This window comes from Gastrolobium bilobum, unplaced genomic scaffold (assembly GCF_033153095.1).
Source record: "Gastrolobium bilobum isolate Gb01-03AN ecotype WA unplaced genomic scaffold, APGP_CSIRO_Gbil_v1 utg21876, whole genome shotgun sequence".
Taxonomy (NCBI): domain Eukaryota; kingdom Viridiplantae; phylum Streptophyta; class Magnoliopsida; order Fabales; family Fabaceae; genus Gastrolobium; species Gastrolobium bilobum.
Window position 1 is genome coordinate 18,296 of NW_026895145.1, and position 23,942 is coordinate 42,237.

General features: G+C 33.2%; 1 protein-coding gene across 1 annotated transcript; it reads left to right on the plus strand.

Annotated features, from left to right (window-relative positions):
* The first annotated feature begins 226 nt into the window (after nucleotides 1–226).
* On the plus strand, nucleotides 227–6,692 carry LOC133295462 (inorganic pyrophosphatase 2-like). Its single transcript, XM_061494328.1, has 4 exons — nucleotides 227–364; nucleotides 5,476–5,597; nucleotides 5,713–5,914; nucleotides 6,315–6,692. Exons 1-4 carry the CDS (start codon nucleotides 227–229, stop codon nucleotides 6,690–6,692), a joined length of 840 nt encoding a protein of 279 aa, XP_061350312.1.
* Nucleotides 6,693–23,942: the final 17,250 nt, after the last annotated feature.

Sequence of the window (23,942 nt, forward strand, 5' to 3'; positions counted from 1 at the left end):
GAATTATATAAAATGCAATACTTATTAAATTAACACTGTAATATTCCTTGGAATCCAAAGGCCCCAATTATCATGGTTATGTCATATGTGCAAGCTTGCACTTTCTTGCCTATAAATACCCTGTGTTGGACTGTTGGTCCTATGATCACATTCATAGCCATAGCCCATTTAGGCATTGACTCACACATACATATAGTTATCTCAAGATTAGCTTTTGTGCATTTAAATGGCTGGGACTATAGTGGTTTTTGACTTTGACTCGACAATCATCGAGTGTGATAGTGATAACTGGGTACTTGATGAGTTTGGTTTAACTGAAAAGTTCTATCAGCTTCTTCCTAGCATGCCTTGGAACCCTCTCATGGTTTTATTTTTTTTCCTTCAGAGACAGTTGTTTTCTAGCTTATTCCTTTCCTTTTATGGATGTTAATTATCAAGAGACAAGAGGTATTCATTGTAATCCTTGTTATATTGAACTACACAACATTGGTGCTATTATATAGCAAACCAATTGAAGAATACAAAAAGACACACTCGATGTGGGACTTCTATACTATGTACACTCAATGTAGGACTTCTATACTATGTACAGCAATACTCCCCCTCAAGCTGGAGCATATAGATCGTATGCACCAAGCTTGTTACATATCTTGTCTATTCTAGGTCCTCTCAAAGACTTAGTAAATACATCAGCTAATTGATCATTTGAGTTGACAAAACGAGTGACTATATCTCATGAGAGAACTTTTTCCCTAAGGAAATGACAATCTATCTCAATGTGCTTAGTCCTTTCATGAAACACTGGATTTGAAGCAATATGCAAAGCAGCTTGATTATCACAAATGAGAGATGTTGGGCCAGTGTCTCCAAACTTGAGTTCCTTCAGTAGCTGTCTTAACCAGATGAGTTCACATGTAGCTGTGGCCATGTAGCGATATTCTGCTTCAGCACTTGATCTAGCAACTACACTTTGCTTCTTACTTCTCCAGGAAATCAAGTTATCTCCAACGAATACACAATACCCAGAAGTGGATCTTCTATCAATAGGAGAACCTGCCCAATCAGCATCTGAGTATCCTACAACTCTGGTATGACCTTTGTTTTCATAGAGAAGACCTTTGCCAGGAGCAGTCTTGATGTACTTGAGGATACAGATTACTGCATTCCAGTGATCTTCACAGGGAGAATTCAAGAACTGACTTACTACACTGACTGCAAAGGAAATGTCTGGTCGAGTAACTGTGAGATAGTTCAGTTTCCCAACCAATCTTCTATACCTTTCTGGATCAGAAAATAGCTCCCCCTGATTTGGTAAAAGCTTGACATTTGGATCCATAGGAGTATCAACGGGCTTAACATTTAACAATGTTGTTTCCTCAAGAATATCCATAGCATATTTTCTCTGTGATAGTACAATGCCATCTTTGGATTGGGCCACTTCTATCCCTAAGAAATATCGAAGTTTTCCAAGGTCCTTTGTTTGAAAATGATGGCACAAATGTTGTTTTATCTGAGTTATGCCATGAGTATCATTACCTGTAATGACGATATCATCAACATATACTACCAAATAAATAGAACCTAAATCAGAGTGTCTGTAAAAGACTGAGTGATCAGCCTCACTTCGAGTCATGCCAAACTGCTGTACAACAGTGCTAAACCTTCCAAACCAAGCCCGGGGAGACTGCTTTAGACCATACAAGGATCTTCGGAGACGACAAACTAGGTTAGACTCCCCCTGAGCAACAAACCCAGGAGGTTGCTCCATATAAACCTCTTCCCACTGATCACCATGGAGGAAAGCATTCTTTATGTCCAGCTGATACATAGGCCAGTGATGAATAGCTGCCATAGTAATAAAGAGGCGAACAAAAGTCATTTTCGCCACGGGAGAAAATGTGTCACCATAGTCAAGGCCAAATATCTGAGTATAACCTTTAGCCACCAAGCGGGCCTTAAGACGGTCCACCTGACCATCCGGACCAACTTTAACCGTGTATATCCATCGACAGCCAACAACAGACTTCCCAGAGGGAAGGGGAACCAGATCCCAGGTACCACTACTCTGAAGTGCACTCATCTCATCAATCATGGCCTGTCGCCAACCAGAATGTGATAACGCCTCACCTGTAGTCTTAGGAACAGATACAGAAGAAAGAGAAGAGAGGCAAGCAAAATGGGATGGTGAAAGACGATGATAACTCAAATTTATTAAATACCTGGGAGGGGGACGAGAATCACGAGTACCTTTCCGGAGTGCAATGGGCACATCAATGTCAGACGGAAGGATCGGAGCTGCCGGAGGAGATGATGACGGAAGTGAGTCCACAGGAGCCTCAGTAACAATAGGGGCAGACTTGGGGGGCAGGGTCCTGGGGAACAGGGGGACGTTGCCGACGATGATAGACCTGGAGGGGGGGAACAGGGGCGGGAACAGGGACGGGGACATCTAAAGAAGGAGATGGTGAAGGTATATAGTGAACTGAAACAGGTGGTAAAGGTAGCTGAGTAGTAACAGAATCACTGGGATGGGAGGAGGAGTCAAAGAATGGAATAGACTCAAAGAATGTAACATCCGCCGAGACAAAGTAACGACGAAGACTAGGAGAATAACAACGATAACCCTTTTGTGAGCGAGGGTAACCCAGGAAAATACATTTATGTGACTTAGCAGATAACTTGTCAAGACCAGGACTGAGATTGTGGACAAAACAATTAGAACCAAAGATGTGAGGAGTGAGTGGGTACAAAGGTTGATGGGGAAACAACACAGAATGTGGTACCTGAATATGAAGTACGGAGGAAGGCATCCGATTAATGAGATAACAAGCTGTGAGGACAGCATCGCCCCAATACTGGAATGGGATATGACCATGTAACAAAAGTGTCCGAGTAGTCTCAATTAGGTGACGGTTCTTGCGTTCAGCAACCCCATTCTGTTGAGGGGTGTGTGAACATGATGTCTGGTGAAGGATGCCGTGAGATGCAAAGAATGTTTGAAACTGATGAGACAAATATTCACGAGCATTGTCACTTCGAAAAATGTGAATCGAAACACCAAATTGAGTAAGGATTTCATTAAAGAACTTGTTAAAAATAGAAAACAATTCAGACCGATTTTTCATTAAAAATAACCAAGTACATCAAGAATAATCATCAATGAAAGTTACAAAATATCTATACCCCATAGTGGAAACGGTACGACTAGGACCCCAAATATCTGAATGAACTAAAGCAAAAGGAGACGAAGACTGACGACTGACACGATCGGGAAACGAACTACGAGTGTGCTTCCCTAACTGACACGACTCACAAGACAAACTAGATAAATTTGAGAAACGTGGGACCATCTTCTGGAGCTTAGCAAGATTGGGATGACCCAACTGAGCGTGGATAGTAAGCGGAGAATCCACAACAGAGCACACTGGAACAGAAGTTGAAAGCTGATAAAGGCCATTGGACTCAGATCCGACGCCAAGTGTCCTCCTCGAGCTCCGATCCTGCAAAATGACAGACTCTTTAGTGAAAGAAATAGTACAGTCAAGGGATTGAGTCAAGCGACTAATGGAAATAAGGTTGAAAGGAGAATGAGGAACATAAAACACATTCTCAATGAGAATAGAAGGAAAAAGGAGAACAGTGCCAATCCCTTGGGACTGAACCAGTGACCCATTAGCCATAGTGATATTGGGCAAGGGACCAGACGTACAGAGAGAGGTAAATAAAGACTTATTACCAGAAATATGGTCAGATGCACCAGAATCGAGAATCCATGGACCAAGAGAGGGCGAGTGCGAAACACCAGCAAAGGAATTACCCGTGTGTGCACTAGAGGCAGTGGTACCAGGAGGTGGCTGTGATCCAGCAATCAAGGCAGAGTTCGAGGCAACAGTAGTCTGAGCAAAATGAGCGGAGCGAGGAGGGCGACCATGAAGATCCCAACAACGATCAATAGTATGGCCCGACTTTTTGCAATGAGTGCAGAGAAAGCGTCTCGTAGAGGGTTTGCATCCACGTGCAAAACCCTTGGAGACAAGGACAGATGGGTCAACTGAAGAGGGAGCAGATACTGCAGGCTCCATAGAAGTCTTAGGTGGAATGCGAAGCAACGTAGACCAAACAGAGTCAAGCGATGGAACAGTAGTAGAGCCCAAGATCTGATCCCGGTTGACAGAATATGCTGGGGGCAAACCATAAAGAGCCATGAGCATGAAGAACGTGCTGCGTTGCTCAAGTTCTTTAGCAGGATCTGCAGCAGGCGGCAACAGTTCATTGAAATCATGAAGGAGGCCCTGAACTTTTCCCAAGTAAGCAGACATAGAGACATCAAGTTGTTGAGCAGCAATAGTAGTGATCAAATTTTGACAAACCCCATAGAGTCGCTGAGTGTCATTGGTATAAAGTGACTTGGCCAAACGCCAAACAGACTCACAAGTGACGTGAGCACGAAAAATCTGCTTCAAGGACGAGTGGATGGTAGACTTGATGATGCTACATAACTGAGCATCAACCTTTTTCCAATGAGGGCGTACATATACCGAGATGGACTCAGCCTTAGTAATGAGATGGTCAGTGTAGTCCTGTCCATCAAGCCAAAGTCGGAGATCAGAAGCCCAAGAATCATAATTGGAGCCATCCAACTTGTCGACGTGCAGCGGAACATTAACATAATTAGAAAAAACAAGCGGGTCATCCTTTGAAGAACCCTTGGATGCATCGTGGGGTGACAAATCAGCCATGGGTTACCTGAAACAAAAATGAACAGCAACGAAAAGCAAAGAAACGTCTGTGAATAGTGACCAGCAAGGGAAAAGACACCGTAGGAAGCCGAAACGAAGTCGAAACAACAAAGTGAGGACAGATCCAAGTGCGCAAGGAGAAGACGAAGGGAACCGTGGTGGTACGACGGCCAACCGGAGTGGGACGCGCCGCTGCAACAAAACGGGTTGCAGCCGCTGTTTGACGCGCGTGAGAGCGCGTGTAGGAGGTTCTGAGGATGGGTCCTGGACAGAAAGGAGCGCCTTCTCGTGGCGATCAGATCGATATGTGTTTCACCGGAAAACTCGTCAGAGACGGCGGTCAACGGCGGTGGACAGTGGTGCCTAATGGCGGCAGTGATCAGACAGGTCCGTAGACGATATATTGAAGCCGGAAACTGACAGATATGACTGTTTCTGGAAAAAAAAAATATTTTACTCAGCAGAAAGTGGTCCACCGGAAAAAAAAAACGCGGATTAGGATTCCTCTTGTTAGGCTCTAGATACCATGTTAATTATCAAGAGACAAGAGGTATTCATTGTAATCCTTGTTATATTGAACTACAAAACATTGGTGCTATTATATAGCAAACCAATTGAAGAATACAAAGAGACACACTCGATGTGGGACTTCTATACTATGTACACTCAATGTGGGACTTCTATACTATGTACAGCAACAATGGAAATAACAGTTGTTTGTCCTAAAATTTTGCAGGATATGATGATGAATGAACTTCATTCACAAGGAAAAACCATTGGAGACATTGTACAAGTTTTGAACAAGACTCCAATGCATTCCCACATTGTCCTAGCCATTAAGGCAGCATATTCCCTTGGGTACTCTTCTCTATTTCTATTTTCACTCTTCCCTTATTTGATGTAAGATGTACCTAGTAGGAGAGAAAGGTAAACAAATGGAAGATGCTAACACCTAAGATGGAATTGTATTCAGGTGTGAGCTGAAGATTATGAGTGATGCAAATATTTTCTTTATTGAAATTTTTTTGAAGCATCATGGAGTGTGGAATTGTTTCTCAGAGATCAATGCAAACCCCAGCTATGTTAATGAAGAAGGGAGGCTCAGAATTTACCCCTACCATGATTATCTAAAATCTTCTCATGGATGTAATCTTTGTCCACCAAACATGTGCAAGGCAATTGCACTAGCTCCACATATCTATTTACTTATGGCCAACTAATTAATACTCATATTTATTCTACTTGTATAGTTAATCACTTCATAGATTATGCATAATACATCTATATTTAGTTGTCATTGGAGGAAGCTTTGGTCAACTTTTCTTTTGATGATATTGAATTATTTCACTGTCCTTATTATTGACCACACATCAGGCTCCACTTTTCTGGTCTATGTCATAATCCAAGAGATCCTGATAACATAAAAGCAAATTATGTTTCATGAACCATGTACATGGAGCAGTTTCTGTAATAAATTAATAAATCATCCCCAAAACTAACTAGTTAAATTTTATCAATATTAATTACTAGCAAAAGTTCACCTTTTTGAAACTTTTCTCTTCTATTGACATGTAGGGATTGGTCATAGGAAAGATCCAAAATTCGGTGGGTGATGCAGAAAAGAAGAAATTAATCTATCTTGGAGATGGAAATGGGGACTTTTGTCCTAGTTTGAAGCTCAAAGATAGTGATCATTTGATGCCTAGAATGAACTTTCCACTGTGTGATTTAGTATCTAAAAACTCGAATAAGATAAAGGCAGAGGTCCATGCCTGGAGAGATGGAGAAGAGCTTGAGCAAGTTCTGCTCCATATTATCAACAAAGCTATTGGTGAAAGAAACGGCATTAGTAGTTCTACTACTCCAACAACAATCTCAATTGATTGCAAGTTGGGGCCAATTTCAATTGATGCTCATAAGCCTTTACCTAAAGCCCGTCCTGTTCCTCATTAACTAGTAACTAACATTACAGAGGATGAAGGATGATATCAAAACTACTCTATTTCTAGTGGCTTGTCAAATTCTGCATGTTTCTTTTACTGTCTTATTTTTTTTTTTGCTTAAAATGTACCAGGCTTTGACCTGATTATTATTGATGATGAAATAAAATATATTATGTTGAATAAAAGTATAAATTTTTGTCTTTGGAATCTGAAGTTTCCACCACTCAATATTAAATTTATTCTAGGGTAACTGTTGGAATTAGTTTTGATTCTAGTTTATTTTCAAAGAAATAGTGCAGCTTGAAGGCTCACAATGTTAACTTTAGTGGAATTAATTCAGAACCTAAATTTAATTTGGATTTAATACTGACTCATTTTTATTATAAATTTTTTTTGTCATTATTTAATCATGTTTTCATATGTCATTAACAATATCTAGCTTCATAGGTTGTAGTTATGAAGGATAAATTTTTAATAATATGTAGAATTCTCATTATGATGCTGTTTTGCATGTTAGTATTTGCTTTCTCAAATTTTCTTATAATTTTTTTGACAAGATGGGAAGAGAAACAGCGGAGGGCTTCGTGGCTTCGACATAATCAGCAAAGTTTACAGAAACCTCCCCCAATAGCCCCTGCATAGAACCCAGAAATTACATCACATTCTGACATAAAATACAACTTCACAAAAATAAACTAATTAAAAGTTAATGACGGAGAGAAAAAATTCATACCGTTGAAATATATAATTGGATGGTATAGTCTTTTCTTTTTTTGGTAGAAGGATGGTATAAGTCTTAAATATTAATCCTACAATAATTTTGAATAATTTATGTAAAAATACGAAAATTACTTAGGCAAGAACCAAGAGTAATAAAATATAACTTTTAAGATTACCAAAAAAAGAAAAATAACTTTTAAAAACTTGTACCAAACTGTAGAAATACTTTTAACTTTTAAACTACAAAATAATTTGAAGGCATGCCCACCAAAAATACATCAAATGAGCGAGGAAATCCATTGTATCCAATTTCCCTCGATTGAGAGCGATATTTCTGTGGTACGGGTGCAAAAAAAATCTGGTGAGCCGAGATGAGAGAAAGAGAAAAAAATTGAGGAGAGAGGAGAGAACAAAAAAATTATCCATATGTCAATTTTTTAGTGGAAGGACCAAAGTAATCCTGAAGTATATTAAAAATTTCCCTCGATTGGAAGATGCAAATATGGCTTTTAGGTAGTCAAGATTTTGGTCAATGTTTAACTAAAAGACCCAATATTTCTTTCCCCCTCACTATGCCCTGTCCAATATCATTAATTTGTCATCTTCTATGTTTTCCAATAAAAAAATAAAAAAAATATGGTTGAGTACTTGTTTATAGAGGTGAAAGTGGACTGGGCTGGGCCAAGCTTTATCCCGAAAAGCCCAAGCCTACATAAAAAAATTTAATTTAGCCTGACTCAAGCCTAATACGAGTCTAACTGTTAGTCTGGCTTTGCCCGTTTATAAAAAAACAAATGGTCTGGCCTAGCCCGTTAGCCTGTTAATTTTTAACTTCCAAGCATAATCATGAATCAGCTTTACAAAATACTCAAATTCTATTGCTAAACCAAAAATCATAATTTCAACGTCCAAATAAAATCATGAATCACAACAAAACTCATACAATATGCATTTAAGTCATTTTCAAAAGTAAAATGCTCAAACTAAATAACATATATTTCATCAGATCTAACAAACAAATACATATTATGTAAATTAAAATAACTACATGAATCCAACAAACATGTCACAATGTTTGTAGTAAGTATAACCTCTCCGAACAATCTTTTAATATATTCATATACACAATCTAACATTTGAGATGTTGGTTCCTCTTATATAAGAAATAAAATCAGATTTCTATTAAAATATAATCGAATATAATTAAGTTATAAATAATTACAATTGATTAAATTTATATCTTTTTATTTTTTCTTCAAGGCATACTTGCTCTATTTTATATTATTTAAAATAAATAGTATAATATAAGCTGGCCTGTAGGCTTATAGGCCAGGTCTTGCGAAAGTGGGCCTACGGCCTTTTTATTAAACAAGTTTTTTCAAAGTCCAAGCCCGACCTATTCTACAAAATATACTAGGTTAGGTCTGACCTGACGTAGGCCGACCCGGCCCAGTTTCACCCCTACTTGTTTAAAGTAAGAATTCAATTGAATCATGAAAAGCTATATGTCTTCATTCAAATGCACCATTTTTCCTTATTTGCGTAGTGTGCCATGCACTAAACCACCTTTTTCTTGCTTTTGGACGTAATGCAGGACATGGTTGGATCTCATATAAGAAAAGAGGAAAGCAAAAAAGCAAGAAAATAATGTAGATTGGGAATAGGAGTGAACCAATAACTCTAGGCAAGCAGCTTTAAAAACATTATTTGGTACGTAGTGCTTGTCCTTTAATTGTCCAAAATTTCCTACTTTGTTCTAGACCCTTTTTTTAAGGAATTGATGTAATTCTTGTTCAATAAATCTATCGTGTAGACGTGAGTTCTACGTAAGACATCCCCTTAATTATAGTGAAGAACAAAAACAAAGTGTACAAGGTAATTTATTTATATTGAAGAAACATGACATCTAATATTTTATACTGTACAGGCTATCAAAGTGTTAAATATTCGGTAAAATCCCAGAGACCTAGAGTGAAGTTTCTCACCGGAATTTGCTCGAAGAAATTTAGGGAGTGTTGGTAGGAGAGAAAAAAATTTTTACTTGAGAATTAAAATTTTCGAGAATATGATGGAAAAATGAATTTTTCAAAAATGTTATCAAAATATTATTTGGTAGGCAAAAATATTTTCGAAAATATTGGGTCAATTTTACAGATGGTATGTTTGGTTAATTGTAAAATATTGATGGGAATATGAAATAATTTTACAAAAATGCCTTCGCCTTCATTCTTTTCTTCAACACTGTTCATTGTTCAAACACACTGCATCTAACCCCATCATCGTTCTAATTGATTTCAAGGAACGTGCTATGTCCAGAGCCACAATCCAACCCGCACTAGAGAACCACAACAACAACGCACAACGATTCTTGACACGTGCAGCAAATTAGACCCCAAAAAATTATTAAACACAAAAGGATCCAAAGAAAATATATCAAGATCCGAATTCATTGAAAATAGCCATAAATTGAATTCAGTTTTAGATTGATAGATTTTGTATTTGAAGTATGACAGCCATATCTGAATTAGGTCCTTTCAAATACAAAATCTATCAATCTAAAACAGAGAGCTGAGAAGCAAAATTTCTGATGATGACCTCCAGTGACCACCCACTTGTGTAGCACATTTACATAAGCATTTCTTGGTTTTATTTGTTGGAATTCACATCTAATGTCAATTAATTGGTAGATATACGGGATAACAAATATTGTTTTCTGCTATAAAGAACAGTTAAGTGTGATAACATTAACATTAGCTATGATGACATTTCAATGACACTTTATTGATATGCAAATTGCTAAATTCTCACACCATCATTTTCAAATTTAAGGGCACCATCATCATCTGTTCTTTTATGCTCACGATGTTTTGGACTTGACTGGAGTAGGAAGCAGCTGTATTGCATAAACATGAGATCCTTGTCAGTGAAACTGATACTCCAAAGCATAATTGCAACCAAAAAAAGAGAGATACCTAAATAGTCCCGCCAATGGTCTAGAAGAATATAAATCCTACCAAAGTTTCATGTGTCCTTGAAAGAACTCTAGCACTTGTCAAAGCAGGTATTGATATAGTGGTAGCAATTAATATTCTTCAATTGGTACCCAACAAAGTCACTCCCAGAGTTACCGGAGCCTTTGGATTTGTTTCATCTCTAATATCTTGCTATCAGGTGCGTGCTAGTAACATTATGGTTCACTTCCCTCTTTAACCTGAAAAATTATATGTGTAACAATATTATGAAACCTTCCGCCGCCCTGGAAATCGAAAAAAAGAGAATTAGTATACAAAAAATGAAAACGAATTCATAGCAATTTGTTTATAAAGTAAACAAAAATAATAATAATACAACATTCGCTACACATACGAACGAAGAAAAAAAACAAAGGCAAGAACTACACAGCATGAAATACGATGAAACCTTTCGCCCTAAAAAACGAAAAAAAAAAAAGAATTAGTATACAAAAAATGAAAACGAATTCAGAGCATTTGTTTATAAAGTAACCAAAAATAATACCAATACAACAATCCCTACAAACACAAACGAAGAAACGGATCGGAGGCAAGCCAAAGTAAACAAAAACTAATACCAATACAACAATCTCTACAAACACAAATGAAGAAAGAAATTGGAGGCAAGCCAAAAAAAATAAGAAACACAACTTCTCTATTTATACAAAATGAATATGCCCAACATTTTCCAAGGCAGAAGGTAGTGGGATTTAGTTGCATTGAAAATTTGAACTGCCATAAAAGCTGCACCATTTTTCACGAAAATGAATTAATAACCCTTTTAATTTAAATTAATTTAGAATAAATTTATTTTAATTGAAAATGTTTCTAAATGAGGAAAAAATTTAAATTGAAGTAGTGTGAACACAAAGGTCAGAATGCATGAGAAAATGACACGTCAGCAAACTTGCCAACAAATGATTTTACTTTAGAATATACTAGTATATTGCCCGTGCGATGCACGGGAGAAAAAAGATCAAAATTTTTGTCGTCCGTCGTGGTTGGTTAATCAAACTACAAACCTTATACTTACAAAAAAACTGTGTTGCAATCTTTTTCTATATTTCAGGTGAAAAAATTACAGCAATGACACAGAACTTTGCAAATATTAACCATAAACAAAAATCTGCTATCCAAAGTGATCAATGTTATGCAAATAAAATATAGTTATCTACTCGATGAGTTATGTAAAAAATAAATACGACATAGTAGACTATGTTAAAATGAGGATGGCTAACTATAACAGCCACCAATAAAATCAAGGTAACAAACAGACCAAGCAAATATGGAATTAAAAGATCACCTTGTACCTATAATAAGAAAACACTATTAATTCAGTGTCATTCTGTAGCAATCATTGGAGGGATGAGTTCAACACATACCAAACATGTGATTTCTCATGTTTATGCATTACCAGGGACATCATCTTCTACCATCATATTTATGCCTACGATACAAAATGCAAATACTCGTTAAATAAATTACGTTAATATGTTAACACCCAGAAGTAATAGTCTCAAAAAAATGGGTTATTTTTTTTTAGAACCCAAAAGAACGTTGTCTGAAAGGGATTTGAAAGCAAATTAACCAAATAAAGAACCCACAATGATAAATTTTAAAAAAACAACAACATACATTCGGGTCCACCAAAGACTTAAAGAATGAGGTGACAATAGCTTCGCTGCTTCAAACACTTGAAACTTGATATCTTCACAGCATCTAAGTTTTTATATTTTATCTTAGAGATGGACATTTATTTATTACAATCAGATTTATAAAATAATAATAAATAATTATTTTTTGGCAAGGATTTGTGTCGTTAGTATTTGGAATTTTACAAATTTGTATTTAAAAAAATTAAAATCAGATTTAGAAATTTAATTATAAAAGAAGAAGGATGAAATTTTAATTTAACTACAAAAATGTGTTGGTGGACCGGCCCTCCGGGCCGAGCCCAGTTTGCCCCATCTAACAATCAGCATGCAATAGGTTTTTCTATTTACCCACAAAAAAGGTTCTTATAGTCACATTTGCGTTTCTATATTTTATCTCAAAGATGGAATTTCGTTTATTACACTTAGATTTAAAAAATAATAATAAATAATTATTTTTTGCAAGGATTGCGTCGTTTGTATTTTAAATTTTACAAATTTTTATTTACAAAAATTAAAATCAAATTTAGGAATTTAATTATAAAAGAAGAAGGAAGAAATTTAAATTTAATTATAAAAATATGTTGATGTGCCGGCCCTCCGGGCCGAGCCCAGTTTGCCACCTCTAACTATTAGCATGTAATAGGTTTTCATATTTATTCATAAAAAAGGCTCTTATAGTTGCATTTAGAATTTTATATTTTATCTCAAAGAAGAACTTTCATTTATTACAATTAGATTTATAAAATAGTAATAAATAATTATTTTTTGTAAGGATTTGTGTCATTAGTATTTGGAATTTTATAAATTTGTATTTACAAAAATTGAAATCTAAATTAGGAATTTAATTATTAAAAAAGAATAGTGGAATTTTAATTTAATTATTAAAACGCGTTGGCAAGCGGAGCGGGTAGGCCCTCTGGGCCAAGCTCAGTTTGCAACCATTAACTATCAGCATTTTATGTAAATAATTATTTTTTGCAAAAATTTGTGTCATTAGTATTTTGAATATTACAAATTTGTATTTACAAAAATTAAAATAAGATTTAGGAATTTAATTATAAAAGAAGAAGGATAAAATTTTAATTTAATTATAAAAATGTGTTGGAGGGCCCCCAAGTTGCCACCTCTAACTATCAGCATAAAATAAATTTTTATATTTATCAACAAAAAAAGGTTCTTACAGTCACATTTAGGTTTTTATATTTTATCTCAGAGATGAACTTTCATTTATTACAATCAGATTTAAAAAATAATAACAAATATTTCTGGATTTGTGTCGTTTGTATTTGAAATTTTACAAATTTGTATTTACAAAAATCAAAATCAGATTTAGGAATTCAATTATAATAGAAGAAGGATGAAATTTTAATTTAATTATAAAAATATGTTAGTGGGCCGGCCCTCCGGGCCGAGCCCAGTTTGTCACCCTAACTATTAGCATGGAGTAGATTTTTATATTTATCCACACAAAAAGGCTCTTATAGTTGCGTCTAGGTTTTTTTATTTTATCTCAGACATGAACTTTCATTTATTATAATTAGATTTACAAAATAATAATAAATAATTATTTTTTGCAAGGATATGTGTCATTAGTATTTGAAATTTTAATTTAATTATGAAAATGTGTTGGTGGATCGGCTCTTTGGGCCGAGCCCAGTTTCCACCTCTAACTATCAGCATGCAGTAGATTTTTATATTTATCCACACAAAAATGTTCTTATAGTCACATTTAGGTTTTTATATTTTATCTCAGAGATGGACTTTCGTTTATTACAATTAGATTTTAAAAATGATAATAAATAAATATTTTTTGCAAATATTTGTCTCGTTTGTATTTGAAATTTTACAAATTTGTATTTACAAAAATCAAAATCATATTTAGGAATTTAATTATAAATGAAGAAGGAAGAAATTTTAATTTAATTATAAAAATATGTTGGTGGGCCGAGCCCAGTTTTCCACCTCTCACTATTAGCATGTAATAGATTTTTATATTTATCCACAAAAAAGGCTCTTATAGTTGCGTCTATGTTTTTATATTTTATCTCAGAGATGAACTTTCATTTATTACAATTAGATTTACAAAATAATAATAAATAATTATTTTTTTGCAAGGAACACACATGAGGTAGAAGATTAAGCGTCTGAATGGTTTGAAGTTTATAAGAAAATATCAAATGATGAGTTTTCTATTTGCAATTAACATTAGTAAAGAACCTTCCATCTTCTAATATAACAATTAAAAACCTTACAGTTTCAATGTAAAAATGACATTGGGTCATTAATTGGACGGCTCCTACTAATTTCTTAATTTCAATTTTTGATTGAATTAAAAATTTATTATGTAATTTTTTTTAAAATTGACATGCAAGTGCGAATACACAGTGTGAACACAAAGTCGAAACTACATGAGAGTTTGACATATTAGTTTTTTTTGTTCTCCTTTTAAGTATATAATAGATGGAAATTTAATACAGTTGTCTCCTGCTAAAAGATGTTAAACCCTTTTTTCCATCTATATTAACTTCAAATTTTGAATTTTAAAAAAAAATAGGATATTAATACACTTGCTTGCCACTAATTAATGCTAAACTCTTTACGCACTAACTATTTAGTTTAAATATTTTAAATTTCGAATTAAAATAAAATGTTTTTCATTCATCTGTGATTTTAAATTCTATATCTCGTATAAAAGCGTAATTAATGTTGAACTCTTTTCTTTCGGTCTTTTGGCTTTTCGATAAATATGAAAAAAAACATTAAATGATTTTTAAAATGAGGAATAACAATTTCAATGTAGAAAATAGTAGAAATTTAATACAGTTGTCTCCCACTAAAAGATGTTAAATTCTTTTCCCACCTATATCAACTTCAAATTTTAAATTGATAAAAGAAGTGGGATATTAATGCATATGTCAGCCACTAATTAATGCTTAACTATTTTCTTTGGGTCTTTTGATTTTTCGATAAATATGGAAAAAGCATTAAATATTTTTTAAAATGAGAGTTAACAATTCCCGTTTAGAAAATAGTAAAAAATTTCAAAATTTAAAAAAGAAGTGGGATACTAATGCACATGTCTGCCACTAATTAATGTTGAACTATTTTCTTTGGGTCTTTTTCTTTTTAGATAAATATGGTAAAAAAGTATTCAATATTTTTTAAAATGAGGGTTAACAATTCCTATGTAAAAAATAGTGGAAATTTAATATAGTTGTCTCCTACTAAAAGATGTTAAATTTTTTTTCCACCTATATCAACTTCAAATTTCGAAATTTAAAAAAGAAGTGGGATTTATATCGAACATGATTATATCGAACATGATTATTTCGAAATTTAATACAGACTTTTGTTAAATTTTAACTCCGTTGATTATATCGAACATGAGAGGCATCAATTGTAGACATGACTGTTTTCTTTTTCAGCAAAACGAACCAAATGTTTTCTTTGCCTTCCGTCGATTGAACTTCATGTATAACTATTGGGTTTTTTTTATGAATTATTAATCATAACATGTATAAGAATTAACCCTATTTAATTCGTGTACATTTAAGTAAAATGCCTTGTACTCCTAATTTCTGGTGAATTCTCGTCTTGAATCCACTTAAAGTTTTTAATGAAAATTGAGATTAATTTATTATAATAATATATTATTATTTACACATAACTTGAAAGGAGTTATATTATTTGTATCGTTTCATCTAAACTCAAAAAATAAATAAAATGTGCTACATTTAAGATCTGATATAAGTATATTCGGGTTAATTATACATATGTTAGAATTCACAGTAAAATAATATACTTTATTCGGGTTAAATATACACATAACATGTTAGCTTAAATATACACATGTTCCAAATTTAATATGAATGGCCACCCTTATATGAAAATATTTTATTTTTTGCTTTGTAAAATAATATACTTTATTTGAAAGTATAGACAAAGTACAAAATTAGACTACGCTTTCGAGGTAAGATATTTAAGCTCTAAATACACTATTTCTTACAATGGTATAATACTATAATTGTATTTTTATTAAATTTGCAACGCATGGCTCAATCAAAAATAATCAAAATAACTATAAAATTATGAAATTGTCTAAAAACCTGTGAATTAATTTTAAATCAGTGTTAATTCCGTCCTTTTAGCTCAAGCCCGCATGCTCCAAGCTTTGAGTCACCAGCCACTATTTGTACACCAAATAATTTTATTTTTTTACTAATTAAGCTCAATAGTGGGATATTAATAGGGTTAACAATTACTCATGCAAAAAAAATTAGGTATAATAATAAATATCATTAATAGACTTAACCAATTTCAATGCATCAAGAAGTGGTAGAATTAAAATTTTGAATTAAAATTTCGAATTTAGAAACTTATTAAATAGGAAACATTTTATAGTGGTTTCATTGTTATTATAGTTTTTCTTGGATGTAGCGAAATTAATAGACTATATTTCCAAGGCAGAAAGTGTAATTTTATATTTGTAATAAATGATGACCTATTTTCACACACATCATGTTTAAATTTCAAAATTCAAATCTGAAAAGTGAAATATTTTGTAATGAATGCTGAAATCTTTTCCCACTTATCAAATAAAAATTCAAATTTGCAACGTTTTTAAAAGTGGAAAAATTAAAGTGGTATGTAGTATGAATGTGGATATTGGAGGAGAGAGCAACAGTAAGCAACTTGCCAAATAATGATTTTTCTTTAGTATAGATATAGAAGATATATCATTTCTTATTTTTTATTTAAATTTTGAATTTAAATTATTTTTTAATCAACTATACATTATATATAATTTTAAATATTTTTTTGTTTAATCTATAATTCCTTTAGTTTGACTTTGTAATTAGCTAATTTGTTTTATGAGGCTTTTGATTTGAATTCTGGGTTTTGAGTAACCGGCCACTATTTATACACAAAATAATTTTATTTTATTTTACTAATTAAGCTCAATAGTGGGATATTAATAGGGTTAACAATTACTCATGCAAATTTTTTTAAAGTATAATAATAAATATCATTAATAGACTTAACCAATTTCAATGCATCAAGAAGTGGTAGAATTAAAAATTTGAATAAAATTTCGAATTTAGAAACTTATTAAATAGGAAACATTTTAGAGTTGTTTCAATGTTATTATAGTTTTGCTTGAATGTAGCGAAATTAATAGATTCAATTTCCAAGGCAGAAAATAGTGTAATTTTATATTTGTAATAAATGATGACCTCTTCCTACTTCAGTATTAGACAAGATTCGTAGTGTGCTCCCTCTTACAGTGGATCCTTCTCTGGACCGTGTTATTTGGGCAGGTAGCCAAGATGGGGTTTTTTCAGTGAAATCAGCTTATAACTATCTCATGGGTACCTCGCATTATCATCAGGATAGGATTTAGAAGGTAATTTGGGCTTGGACTGGTCCTGAACGTATTAGACAATTCTTATGGCTTCTCTACAGAGGTTCTCTTTTAACTAATGTTCATAGAGTGCATCGTCACATGGCTACAGATGCAGGGTGTCTGAGATGTCATTATAATCTTGAGGATAGTTTACATGCCATTAGAGATTGTCCTGGTGCCAGGGAATTATGGGAGCATTGGGTTCCTTATGATAACCGTAGTGACTTTTTCTCCATGGATCTTCACCTATGGATTCAGACAAATCTAGGATTAAAAGGTCCATTTCAAACTGATCGAACTTGGCCTTTGTATTTTGGGGTGATAGCTTGGTGTTTGTGGGGGGAAAGAAATAAGGCGATCTTTGATCAAACTATCACCTCGAAGTATGGTCTCATTAGGCGCATTACCTATACTTGTGGTAATATTCAATTGGCTAATGAAACCCTTATTAAGATTGGTCATCAGGAGCTTAGAAGAGAGGAACGTCTTATTCACTGGAATTTTCCCTCTGAGGGTTATGTTAAACTTAATGTGGATGGTTCCAGTATAGACAGTGGGCAAAGGACTGCATGTGGTGGAGTCATAAGGGATGCTGCTGGGAACTGGTTAACTGGTTTTACGAAATTCCTTGGGAATGGTACTTCTACTTCAGCGGAAATTTGGGGGTTCTTGACAGGTATGAATCTGGCTTGGCATAAGGGATTTAGGAGAGTCTTTGTGGAGGGTGACTCCAAGGTGGCTTTGGAATTTATAAGAAAAGGGTGTGACGTAAGTCATCCTCTTTCTGCTTTAATCATCCGAGCTCGTAGCATGCTTCAAAGAGACTGGATTATTCAGCTTAGTCATACTTATAGAGAAGGCAATTTTGTTGCTGATTGGCTTGCTACTCATGCACCTCATCAAGATGGACAGCTGATTGTGCTGGATGTCCCTCCAACGGCTTGTTTGGAATTGCTTCGTAATGACTTGAGGGGAGTTAGTCTCCCAAGATTGTGCCCAGTATAGGGCTTTTTTGATGTTGCTTTAGTTTTCATTGTATTTCCAAAAAAAAAAAAAATGATGACCTAATTTTTCACACATCAAGTTCAAATTTCAAATTTCAAATCTGAAAAGTGAAATATTTTGTAATGAATGCTGAAATCTTTTCCCACTTATCAGATAAAAATTCAAACTTGCAACGTTTCTAAAAGTGGAAAAAATTAAAGTGGTCTGTAGTATGAATGTGGATATTGGAGGAGAGAGCAACAGTCAGCAACTTGCCAAATAATGATTTTCCTTTGAGTGTAGATATAGAAGATATGTCATTTCATATTTTTAATTTAAATTTTGAATTTAAATTATTTTTTAATCAACTATACATTATATATAATTTTAAATATTTTTTTGTTTAATCTATAATTCCTTTAGTTTGACTTTGTAATTAGCTAATTTGTTTTATGATGCTTTTGATTTGAATTCTGGGTTTTGAGTCACCAGCCACTATTTATACACAAAAGAATTTTATTTTTGTTACTAATTAAGCTAAATAGTGGGATATTAATAGGGTTAAGAATTACTCATGCAAAAATTTTTTTAGGTATAATAATAAATATCATTAATAGACTTAACCAATTTCAATGCATCAAGAAGTGGTAGAATTAAAATTTTGAATTTTGAAACTTATTAAATAGGAAACATTTTAGAGTGATTTCATTGTTATTATAGTTTTTCTTGAATGTAGCGAAATTAATAGACTCAGTTTCAAAGGTAGAAAGTAGTGTAATTTTATATTTGTAATAAATGATGACCTATTTTTCCACACATCAAGTTCAAATTTCAAAATTCAAATCTGAAAAGTGAAATATTTTGTAATGAATGCTTAAATCTTTTCTCACTTATCAAATAAAAGTTCAAATTTGCAACGTTTCTAAAAGTGGAAAAAATTAAAGTGGTCTATATATGAATGTGGATATTGGAAGAGAGAGCAACAGACAGCAACTTGCCAAAGAATGATTTTCATTTAGTATAGATATAGAAGATATGTCATTTCATATTTTTAATTTAAATTATTTTTAATCAACTATACATTATATATAATTTTAAATATTTTTTTGTTTAATCTATAATTCCTTTAGTTTGACTTTGTAATTAGCTAATTTTTTTTTTTTTTTTTTGATAACATTAGCTAATTTGTTTTATGAGGCTTTTGACTTGAATTCTGGGTTTTGAGTCACCAGCCACTATTTATAAACAAAATAATTTTATTTTTTTACTAATTAAGCTCAATAGTGGGACATTAATAGGGCTAACAATTACTCATGCAATTATGTCTAATGGTCGGTTTCAGTTAACGGATACATAATGGCTAAGCAAAAATTATTCACATATTCAACCATTGCCAACGATGCATGCATTATAATAAACACAATTCCATAATTAGTACATTATTGGTAGGATAAATTAAAAAAAAACTTTGCCTTTCTAAATCAACAAACCACCTCATTAAAGGGCGCAGCTCTTTTTTTTTCTCTTTTTCCCCTTAATGTAACTATAATCGCACAAACTAATGATATAGACTATAGAGGCGTTATAATTCAAAGAAACTAATCAAAAATTGACGACATGCTCCCTTAGGAAAGAAGAATGTTTGAAGACTTGACATCTCTATGTATAACAGGCTTCAAAGCTTCCCTGTGTAGGTAATCAAGGGCTGCTGCGATCCCAACAGCTATATTAAATCTCATTTCCCATGTTAAGATAGATCCATCCTTGTTCTTTCCTACATTCATTTCAAAATTCATATTAGCATCATTTCCATCTTCCAGCAATTCAAATGATGGGTGAAAAGGGAAAGCAAAAAACCACTGAAACATTACCATGTAGATTACTTACATGGTAATAATAGGCAGTGGGGAAAAAAGATCAGATTACTTACCACCGTAATAATAGGCAGTGGACGGGTAACCATTCGGAAGATAACACATGTTGGGATCAATGAAATCTTGTAACACTTGGGTTACAGACCGTTCATATGGAGGGATCTGGCCATTCAACTGAACCATATTGATTGCTATAGTAGCCTACACGGAATTTGAAAAATTAATTTAATACCACGGAAAGAACTGAAAATGCCTATAGCCAGGTAAAAAGATCTCATTTTATTCTCAGCTGCTAATATGATAATGTTTCAAATGCTACACTAACATCAAGAGGGATGAAGTTCAATCATGAATCACTGACAGGCATAAAAACCAAAAAATTTACCTTCTTGGCAGGCTCGGGAATTTCCCAGGCCTTGGGCTGAGTATCTAATGATAATTTTTGTAGCAAATCGGTTGCTTCTGTGTAAACATGAAAGTGAAGGAAGACAAAACTCTGGCGTAATCAAATTTTACAGCAAGTATAAAACCAATAACTCACAACTTACAAACACACAAGAAAAAGAAAAAAGAAAAACCCCAATACCCAAAACATGAATCATCAAATTACAATATCATTTATAAAAGACATCAAATTACAATACACAAAAAAGATGCCATCAAAAATTTGTCATCAGTAACCACACACAAAGAATTTCACAAACCTTATTGAACTGATGCAACCAAGGAGAGCAAGAAAGCGTGAGAAGAAGAAACCTTGAAATGCTTGTGGAGACGCGAATGAGAAGCTTCGAGATCCTTGAGGATTTCAGAGTGAGAGCGATCGATCCGGCGCTTAAGATCGTCAACACCTGAACAGGCAAGGATCTTGAGGTCCAAGATGTTGTTTGAAGCCCTATGATTGCAAGGTGGAGAAGAGCTGCTTGCCAGAGCTTTAGTTAGAACAATATTAGAAGACGAAGAAGATAAAAAGACAGAGAATGGAAAAAATATGTGCACGATTAGCACAGGAAAATATCCAGAAACATATCTTATTTATACACAAAATAATTTCGTAAATTAAACTTAATTTTGCGTATTAAAGATTCGGAAAAAAAAATTATTGCAAAAAAACCTATCAGTTTCCACTAAGGCATAACTCTGAAAAACTTCTCAACTCCCAATAAGATTCAATAATTTAAAAAACTTTTCAGCTCCCAATAAGATTCAATAAATTGTTGCAGCTTCCAACTTTCGCAGCTTCCAATAAAGAGATAGTGGAAATCTAATTATGTGTGTCAAAAACTATTTTTTTAATCGGTTTTCAATTTATTTTTTTAAAATTATAAGCCTAAAAAACAATTTAAAAAGTTACTATAACAGGAAACATTTCAAATTCCTTTAAGTGTGAACACAAACCTCAGATTCAAGGAGAATGCGACACATCATCAAAGTTTCCAATAAACGGTTTTACTTTAGAATAATATAGATATAGATTACAGGCCGTTAGATTTAATTCAAATCCAACGGTGATGAGATTGATTGTAAAGGTGATAAATTTACCTAGTGATAAATATAACCGTCCATGTTTATAATTAGTTACGGTTAAAACAACTTTTTTTTAAGATTATATATTTGTTATATTTTCGACTGCCCTAGCATTAAATATATATGATGACTGTGCTGCCAGTAAATTTTGTGTACCTCAAGTATTTTAAAAAATAAATTAATAAGCACAAAAATATAATATAAAAAAGATGCTTCAATTAGATAGATGGTCTATGTTTTCCCCAGCTATCCGATGCCATTTAAACCAAAAATGTAGATATTCCTCCTTCAAAATTTTAAACTTACAAATTTAAGTGAACATATGCAGCATAAAATATAGGAAAAATGGACTCTCATGTTATATAGAAAAAAATTTCTCTCATGCACATCCAAATTAGATGAGAGAGAAGAAAAAAAAAAGCATAGAGTGGATCTCACATTTGATTTATGTGCGTAGGAGACTCTCATGTAACATGACAGTCGATTAGGAAATTTTTGTAAAACTTTCCAATACACTTCTTTTTCTTTTTTTGGTAGATATTCCAATACACTTCTTACCCCATTAAACTTTCCCCAAATCAAGGTGTTTGAGGGTGATTTTTAACTCACAAATAAAAGGAAGAAAATACCTTTTATTTTCCTTCTTCTCCCTCCCTCTTGGTTCCCTTCCTTTCCAAACTTCTAAACACACCCTAAGACTTTGTTTAAGAGTTTGGAAAGAAAGAGAAGGAAGGGGATCCAAGGGAGAGGGGGAAGAAGGAAGGAAAAGAAATTAAATGGTATTCTCTTTCCTGTTTGATAGTTAAAAAAATGGTAAGAAAGAAAAATGAAGGATTAATGAGATATTGTTACCATTTTATCTTTTTTTTTAAATTAATATAATTATTATATTTTAGAAATAAAAATAAATTTAAAATTTTAACAATTTTTATGTACTTTTCACATTACTAAAAAAATCATATTTTCAACGAAATTTCTACGTTGCAAATGATGAAAATTTTGGTAAAAAATTATTTTTTCGTCATAATGCTTTTCATCGAAAGGCGACGAAATTTTTTATCCGATGAAATATTTTACAGAAATAAATTTTCACGGAATTTAGTTTCTTTCAAAAGTTTTGACGAAAATAATTTCTTAAATATTTTCGAAGGAAAAAATTCCATCAAAAGTTTTGACTAAAAAAAAGATTTCTGTCAAAATTTCAAGGAATGTTCTCCGTCCAAAATTTTCGATAAAAATGTGTTCAGACGAAAATTTTGACGAAAACTTTTTGGTCAAAATTTTTGAGGAAAATGTTTCATTCGAAACTTTCGATGAAATTTAGATTCCGCAAAGAATTTTAACAAAATATTTTTTTAGTCGAAATTTTTTGTCGATATATTTTTCGTTAAAAAATTTTGCGAAAATATTTTTTGTCGAAAATATCCGACGTAAATGTGTTCCGTCGAAAAGATCAATAGGATGATCATATTCACCTAACATCTCAAGGCACCTGCACCTACAATCAATAGAAGACTTTGTCGCCTCATCCATTTACTCAGAATAATTGAGGGATCCCCAAAACTTTGGAATCTCCTCATATTAATATCAATATTTTAAACACAAGATAATTATATTCTCCAATATACTTAAACCTATCTGTACAAAAATTTGAATTGAGAATCAGAGTGTCTTTATGCCTAAAAGATCTTATACCAATCAAATCTAAAATCAAAATTCGAATAAAAAATAGATTTAAGCTAATATTTGAAAAAAATTCATATAATTGTACTTTAATTGAGTGTAAACTGTTAAACTAATAATCTACCTGTCTTTCACACGCATCAAAAACATAACAATGGTAACACATCACATATAACAAAAATGGTAAAAGACGTATGTTCAAATTATAATATCCCATGTTCAGTTAAAAAATCTAAACATGTATGTAGCTGCTAAGGGAAGGTATCGGCAAGCTTTGGAGCAAACTGATGTTTGTATTTAATAACGATTATGGCCCTTTATTTTGGACCGATTCCAAAACTGGGAACTATAGGAAAAGGTTGATTTGGAAGTAAAGTAGGTAAGAAACTTCAAGGTAGGTTA